Consider the following 8,326-nt stretch of genomic DNA (forward strand, 5'->3'; position numbering starts at 1 on the left):
CTTCTTCAGTCTATTTTCTCCGCTAGACCTTCCATTATGTTAACAGCAATGATGAAAGAAGGCATCCTTGTTCCTTGGCTTCACTTTTATTTTAATCTTAAAATAAAATTTGCCACTATATTTTGCCAAAGGGTCATACTTAATTGACTAATGTATTAATCCAGTTTGTAGAGGGATTGCTTTTGATACTGTTTTTTATTGTTATGTTTTGTTTTCAGCACAGAGAATGAACCAGCAGTGGAAGAGAAAACACTACAGGTTGGATGACAACTGATAAAGAAGATGTTTTATTTTTATGACCAGTGCCTGTGGGATCTGTGATGGCAATGTAAGCATAGCATCTAGAGTGTCACAGCTCTAATTAAGTAGGGAAAATGCAGAGAAAAATGCTTGTGTTTACTTTTAATTATACAAAATGAAATTTTATTGACTTATCAGTGTTTTATACAGTTAGTAATTCTGTGCACAGCAAATGATTTTGATCAAGATTTTTAACAGTTTTTACATAAGGAAGCTATAATAAGGCTAAAAAGCTGGAGGTCTGTGTTTTCCACCTTTATTTTGTGTAATAATTTACTTAAGTAACTAAAGTAAGACATTTCAGCTTTTATTAAGGTAAAGATTTCTGGATTTTAGAACTAATTACTAAAAATTTGTTTCATGAAATTTAATGATTTTTTAAAAATAAAAACTATACCTGATTTAAAAAGTAGTACATCATTTTTTTGTGTCAATTCACTCTAATTTGTATTTTCATTAGTTGTATTTTTCTGTCACTGAGGCTTTGTGTAATATGCCTTTAGGTATTTGACAACCTTGAACCTGTTCATATTAAAGTTCATTATATTTTGATGTAATATTTCCTACACAGAACACCATAGTTCTAGATCATGGGAAATGAAACCTTGTTGACTTTCAGTCTTGATCATTACCGGGTTGCGATTCCTGGACCAGAGCAACTATTGCAGACACTATTTTACATTCTCTAAAGTTTGACACAGAAACCAGTTTGTTACCTTTTTCAGTATGGTAACTCCATTAAAAGTATGACTATAGCATTCTAAGTCAGTGTTGAGAATTGATTAAGAGAAAAATGACACTATAAGTCACTTTCTTTAAACCTGGAAATAGTGAATTTTGAATAGTGTTTCCTGTGCCCCGCCCCCCAGGATTAGGGACCACATTTTAGGCCTTGGCATTGTGCTTGTTAGGCAAACTCCCTAGCGCTGAGCAGACTTCCTGGACACCTGTGGCGGGAAGTGCACGTGAAGCGGGATTAAGCTTATACCTTTTTAGATGTCAGTCATCAGTGAACTCACTATAGCCTAGTAAATTAGATGAGACATATTAATTAAGTGGTAGTACAAGTGCCATATTGAGATAACAATGAGATGCTTTTGGACTGAGAGGAAGAAGAAATATCATGTAAAGGAGTGAGAGCAAAGAGAACAAGAAAGGGGTACCAATTCCGAGTATCAAGGTGCTTGAGAGCATCAGAAACTGATAGTAAATACAAGAGTGGAAGAGCCATCAGAGCTAAAGGAAAGAATAGTTGTTAATACTTGGTATATTACCAGGTGCCTGGTGTGTATTGTCCTTGAGTTACTGAATTTAATTATTAAATATAAGAATAGCATTATGAAGAAACAGAAATAGAGACATTAAGTCATTTTCCCAGGACAGTGTTTACCATGTTTCTCTAAGAGTGATCCCTTGGGGCACTTATTTAAAAACACAGACTACCGAATGCAAATCCAGACCTGGGTTCAGAAAGAGCACATTAGTTCCTATCTTTAGGCAAACTTAGAAGGTGCTAACACAAAGGAAAATGGTAGAACTAAGACGTTAACTGTTCAGTGCCAAGGCTGCATCAGTGACCTTGAACTATTGGATTATGTGTACAGTAGGAAACTATTAAAGGTTGAGAGATGGATGAGTAAGCATAACTGGGCAGAGGAGAAGCCAGGGAGAGAGAAGACTCAAGTCTATATTGAAAGGTTAGTATTTTGTGCAAAGAGTAGTGAAGGGTCTGGAGCTAAGTTGACAGGTTTTGGGATGAAGAGGCAGACTCTATAGGAGTTGTGGCCAGGGCTTAAATGAGCACTACAAACAGTGATTTATCCAAGGTGGGGAGCAAAGAAAACAACACACAGGACTTAGGGAGCAGATAAGTTTGTTTTCAGTCATGGTCAATATCAGGTGCCTAGAGTGTGTTGAGGTGGAATTTTGGAATACCAAATCAGAAGTACAGGTCCGAGGTGGAGCGTTTTCAGATGTGGAGTGTGAGGAGTCACACAGGTCCATACATGTGAGATGCTCAGAGTATTGACCAAGCATATAATGTTTACAACAAGGAATACCTGTAGTCTTGAAGGAGTACTGATATTGGAAGGGTACTAGACAAAAGGGAAGGAAATGAAAGAGATGAACTGAGGAAGTGTATAAGGTTTTACAAAAAGAATGGGTCCAAGGATATTAAGGCCAAAGGAGATCATTAATTTCGAGATGCTAGCCAGAGTTCTAGAGGAATCAGCATGGTACTGATCTTTTTAAAATTAAGGGGTTAGGTTTTGCAGACAGCTGGCAGAATCCCATCCTGAACCAAGAGGAATGACCCTTAAGGCACAGGACAAGGCCAGCTTGTTTTGCTGATGATTCTTTGGCTTGTGTAAGTTCTGTGAGAACAGGAGGAGTCAGAGGGTTTCATAGCTAAGAGGGTTGAAGAAACTTTACAGCTCTCTTTGGGGCAATAGGAAATAAAGCTGTCTGGCTGAGTTACTGGGAACAAGCTTGGTGGTCTCCGACAGTTGAAGCAGCAGGCCAGTGTGTGGAGCTGCGCGGCACAGCTGCTTTACTTGCTTTGACAGACATCTCTCCTGTTGCCTTTTTGGAGATGTCACTTTCCTGTCTTCTCTGAACATTTTTAAAATCTCCTACAGGCTGTTTATAATTTTAAATGTTGGGTAACCTAAGGTTTTGTGCCTGTTTTTCCTGTTGTTCTTACTCATTTCATTTGGTCACCAACTCATTTTCCTGTCATTAAGAGCCATGTATATTTTATTACTCAGAACTGGATGATTATATATGTGGATCAGTTTTAACCTTTAAAATAAGATTTCATCACATTCTTAATAAGATGTGACCTAACATCTGTTTAAGAGCTTAGCATTGAGGGTAAATGTCTGAATTCATTTAGATTGAATGAGGACTAGTTTTTGCACACTCCTTAAAATGTACATGTTACCATTTAAGATGTATGTGTCCCTTCTGCAGGTGACCATTCCTCCTTTGTGCTCCCTGGTGCCTGTTGTGTTCAGCTCATAAAGTGTTTGCTGTGCAAATGGAAAGGCCATAGTTCAGATCCTTGGTACCTACATAAATAAATACAGGGTGGGTAACACAGCTTGTGATTTCAGCACTTGGAAGGCAAAAACATTGTCAGAGCAAGCTGGTTAGCCAGAATAGGCGTAATGGTGAGCTGTGATCCATTGAGAGACAATGCCTCAATGAAAACGGTGGAGAGCAATTGACTTCTCTAGTCAGCCTTGGGTCTCCATGTGCACATGACCATGTCTGAGCCCACACATGTTCACACACACATACAGACACACATACACATACAGGAGGAAAAAGAAATCTCATTAGAATTAATTTCTTTGATTTAAATGTCAGGGAATGAAGGTTTTTGAGACCCTAGCAAAAGCTGTACTTCGTCAGTTCATTTGGGTTGGGCAAGGACAGATGGTGGTGATGATTGAGGGGTACAAGCCTATGCTAATACTTGTAAATTCTGTTGTTTTAAATTAGCTCTCTGAAAGCATGACAAAGTAGTTTGAAGCTTCTATAGTGAGACACATGTTTACTTGATTTATTTCTAATAAGGAAGAAAGAAGTTACACTTTCCTGATTTCAATAACATGAAGCTTAATTGGTAATGTCTTTAAGAATTGGAGAATAATGTATACATTAAGCATTTCTATTATTATTTCCCATATACTGTGTTGTGTCCTTTCTTTTGAGTGCAATCTAATTTACAAATCAGTATAATTTTAAACATATGTCTTTTAAGAAACCAGTGTTATAGGAAAAGGCAGAATAATAGGATATAAGATTGACTGGGCTGTGATGAAAGCCAAAGGATAGTCTTTCTCAATTTTTAGCATGGCAGCTTTAGAGAGGCTGTCACTCACTTAAATAGGAGTTGGTCCTTGATTTTTAATCTCTGGTATTGTCACCTCCACTTGTCAGTCTGGCTGACCTTTTAGCTCAGTCTCCTCCTTGATTCGGGCCCTTATGTATATACTTGCCTGAAGTTGCCACCATCCAGCCCCGCAACTGCTCACCTCAAACTTGATAACTCACGTCCACTCATCTCTGCTCATTGCTTTTAGTGTCTAAACACATTTTCCCTACATCCTATTTGTGGTTTTCTACTTGCAGATACATGTGTCCTATTTGTCTTAGATTTCTACTTGCAGATACATGTGTCCTATCTGTCTTAGATTGCAGCCCTGACTGCTAATGTCCTGGTGGGTGTTAGTAGGTACTTCTCTCAATAAGGCACAGTTCTAAGTGTCCAGACTGGAGAGAGGGCTCATCATGTATGTGTTGGCTGTCCCTGTAGTCACCTCTGGCGGCTCACAGCCACTCAAGACTCCTGTTCCAGGTGGTCAGGAGCCCTCAACATCTACATAAATGACTCCGAAGTTGTTATCAGGGTTATTAATAAGTTTACTACATCCAAGTTGGTAAATCCTTTCTTTTCCTTCCTCTTGTGACAGCAACATATATTTTTCATTTTATTTCTCCCTTTTCTTTCTTTCTTCCTTCTTTCTTTGTTTCTTTCTTTGTTTCTTTGTTTCTTTCTTTCTTTCTTTTCCCAAAACAAGGTTTCTTTGTGTAGTCTTGGCTGTCCTGGACTCACTTTGTAGACCAGGCTGGCCTTGAACTCAGGGATCACCTGCCTCTGCCTCCCTGAGTTCTGGGATTACAGGTATGCACCATCCTGCCCAGCTTGAAATGTATATTTTTCTCTCATGATTATGTGGAACTTTCAGAGAACTTTAGAAACTACTATTATCATCATCATCATCATCATCATCATCATCATTATCATCATCATTAATTTTGGATTTTACCTGAACCTTATAATTTTCAAGTAAGGAAATTTAATAAGCTACCAGGTTCCCTGAATGACTAAAGGAATGTAGTTAATAAAGGTAACGCAAACATGGGTTTTTAGATTTCTTGTCCAATATTGGTTCACTGTATTTTTTTTCATGCTATGCTTTCTCTGTGAGTGCTTGCAGCCTTTGTTATTTGGTGTCTGTTGTGCTCTCTTAGCACTGGTCATTAGTACAGGACAGAACTTTCTCATAATGACACAGTATGTGTAAATCACTTGTATTGAAAAAATGTTGATCTAGATATCTGAGCTTAATGAAAAATGAAACTTAAATTTCTGATTTACAGTACAGTGCTTTCATGGTTTTACTTTTAAAAATGTATTTTGTTTTAGCAACCATTTGCAAGGTCCTATATGGGAATACATAGACCACACCGAAGGTTGTCCACAGCACAGTTGGTTGCCTGAGTAAGAGGGAATTTTGATAGGAGATGGAGATGGTGTAAGAAGTGGCAGGCAGACCATTTAAGACATCCTTAGAGATTTTGGATTACCTGAAAATTAGCTTTTTAAGGAAGGAGTGTGGCTGAGTTAAGCAGCACATGAAGTGATTTAATAATTGACGTTTGGTGGCTTGAGAAAGGTGGAATGGGTACTGTATGGATTGAGCCGACAGGAGCAGATAGTAGTGTGCGTTCTGGATGTCTTGAATGCAGTGAGACAGAAAGGCAGTTTAGGAGCTAATTTCTGACTTGAAGTTGAAAGACTGTAAAATTGCTGTTGTCTGTGATTTTAGTTTGAAGAATCTAGCTGTTTCCATCTCCTCTTCATGCTGATTCTGAAGCCAACTTTGAGTAGATTCTATGCTTTCAAAAATTTCCATTTAGTTCTGTCTCAACTTCTGTGGCTGGGTAGAAATAGTATTTAAGATATACTATTGATGTTTTGGTTGCTTTTTGCTAAATAATTTTCACTGGTTCCTGAATCAAGATACAACTACAAATGAGAAAAGGGGTTTTATATAGTTTTTCCTGTTTTCTTTCACTTTCCCTTCTTGTTTGTTTTGCTCTCTCTCTCTCTCTCTCTCTCTCTCTCTCTCTTTCTCTCTGTGTGTGTGTGTGAGAGAGAGAGAGAGAGAGAGAGAGAGAGAGAGAGAGAGAGAGTGTGTGTGTGAGAGAGAGAGAGAGAGAGAGAGAGAGAGTGTGTGTGTGTGTGTGTGTGTGTGTGTGTGTGTGTGTGTGTGTATTAGGACATTATATATTCCAGGCTGACTTTGGATTTGCTGGTTTCTCTTCATTTTTCTATCTTCCTTATATAGCATGTGGTTTGCATGGGATGGGTGCTTACTGAGTATTTTCTGAACTAGTGAATTAAAATATTAGGAGCGTTTAAAGCTGATTACAGTTTTTTTCCTTGTTTTCTTAGGATGGCTGGCTGTGGTGAAATCGATCACACAATAAATATGCTTCCTGCAAATAAGAAGGCGAATGAGCCCTGTTCTAATGCTGCCCCTTCTCTAACGGTTCCCGAGTGCGCCATTTGTCTGCAAACGTGTGTTCATCCAGTCAGTCTGCCCTGTAAGCATGTTTTCTGTTATCTGTGTGTAAAGGGCGCTTCGTGGCTTGGGAAGCGATGTGCTCTTTGTCGACAAGAGATCCCCGAGGATTTTCTCGATAAGCCAACCCTGTTGTCACCAGAAGAACTTAAGGCTGCAAGTAGAGGCAATGGTGAATATGCCTGGTATTATGAAGGAAGAAACGGGTGGTGGCAGTACGATGAGCGCACTAGTCGGGAGCTGGAAGATGCATTTTCCAAAGGTAAAAAGAACACAGAAATGTTAATTGCTGGATTTCTGTATGTTGCTGATCTTGAAAACATGGTTCAGTATAGGAGAAATGAACATGGACGTCGCAGGAAGATTAAGCGAGATATAATAGATATACCAAAGAAGGGAGTGGCTGGACTCAGGCTGGACTGTGATACTAATACTGTAAACCTAGCAAGAGAGAGCTCTGCCGATGGTGCGGACAGTGTATCGGCGCAGACTGGAGCGACTGTTCAGCTTCCAGTGCCGTCTTCCACACGGCCCCTAACGTCAGTGGATGGTCAGTTAACCAGCCCTGTCACACCGTCCCCCGATGCTGGCACTTCTCTGGAAGACTCTTTTGCTCATTTACAACTCAGTGGAGACAGCATAGCTGAAAGGAGTCATCGAGGTGAAGGTGAAGAGGATCGCGACTCACCATCTTCTGGCAGAGTACCAGACACTTCCGTTGAAGAGACCGAATCAGATGCCAGTAGTGACAGTGAGGATGCCCCTATGGTTGTTGCACAGCACTCCTTGACGCAACAGAGACTTTTGGTTTCAAGTGCAAACCAGACAGTGGCTGAACGATCAGACCGATCAGGAACTGACCGAGCCGCAGCAGGGGGTGGGACCATGAGTGTCAACGTCAGATCTAGGAGGCCTGATGGACAGTGCACAGTGACAGAGGTTTAAACCAGTATCTCCAGCACCACACTCAAGGGTGAAATGGATACCTGTAAATTTCTGCCCACATAACATTATACTCATCCTTAGCAGTGCATTGTGGGAGTTGGGGTGGGAAGGGATATGGGAAGGACAGACCTGAAATTAAAATGTCTAACATGTCTCCGCTGAAATTTATTTAATGTGAGGAGTTGGGGTGTTGATAGTTGAGGGCTGTTCAGTCAGTAATGACAGTTTTCTTGACATCTGTTTACTTTGTAGTGTATTTCTTTTAACTCTTTGGTTCTTTTGGCCAGTGTGTACCTGTGCATTGATGGTCCTCATCTGACTCTTGCACTACTTATTTTTCTGCATGGATTGGTATAAAATCATTACTAAAATTTGGCAACTGAGAGATTTGATATCATTATGAGAAGGAAGCTTCATGTGAAAACTAGATGACTAACACTTTATGGTTGGTCTTACTGAGCTAGAAATGTAAAGCTGCGGCGGAGACGTCCTTGTTTCAGAATCTGTAACACTTCATGTCGTTCTTTCCATAAGATTTACCGTCTTGTCCTTGTACTTTGAGGTTTCTCTTAGTCTGCATTTTTCTTTTTGATTAAAAAAACTTTATAATTTAATAAATACTAGAGTTTATCAAAAATAATTTGTTTCTTTTTGAGTCTGTAAAAGGGATGAAGGTACTTAGGTATTTGTGGCTAAAGAGC

General features: G+C 39.5%; 1 protein-coding gene across 1 annotated transcript; it reads left to right on the forward strand.

The window, feature by feature from the left end:
- Window positions 1–212: 212 nt before the first annotated feature.
- Rnf146 (ring finger protein 146) lies at window positions 213–8,326 on the forward strand. Its single transcript, XM_051164034.1, has 2 exons — window positions 213–328; window positions 6,551–8,326. The coding sequence occupies exons 1-2, from the start codon at window positions 321–323 to the stop codon at window positions 7,623–7,625; spliced, it is 1,083 nt and encodes a 360-aa protein (XP_051019991.1). The 5' UTR covers window positions 213–320; the 3' UTR covers window positions 7,626–8,326.

The sequence above is a fragment of the Acomys russatus genome, chromosome 21, assembly GCF_903995435.1.
Source record: "Acomys russatus chromosome 21, mAcoRus1.1, whole genome shotgun sequence".
In the NCBI taxonomy this organism is placed as follows: domain Eukaryota; kingdom Metazoa; phylum Chordata; class Mammalia; order Rodentia; family Muridae; genus Acomys; species Acomys russatus.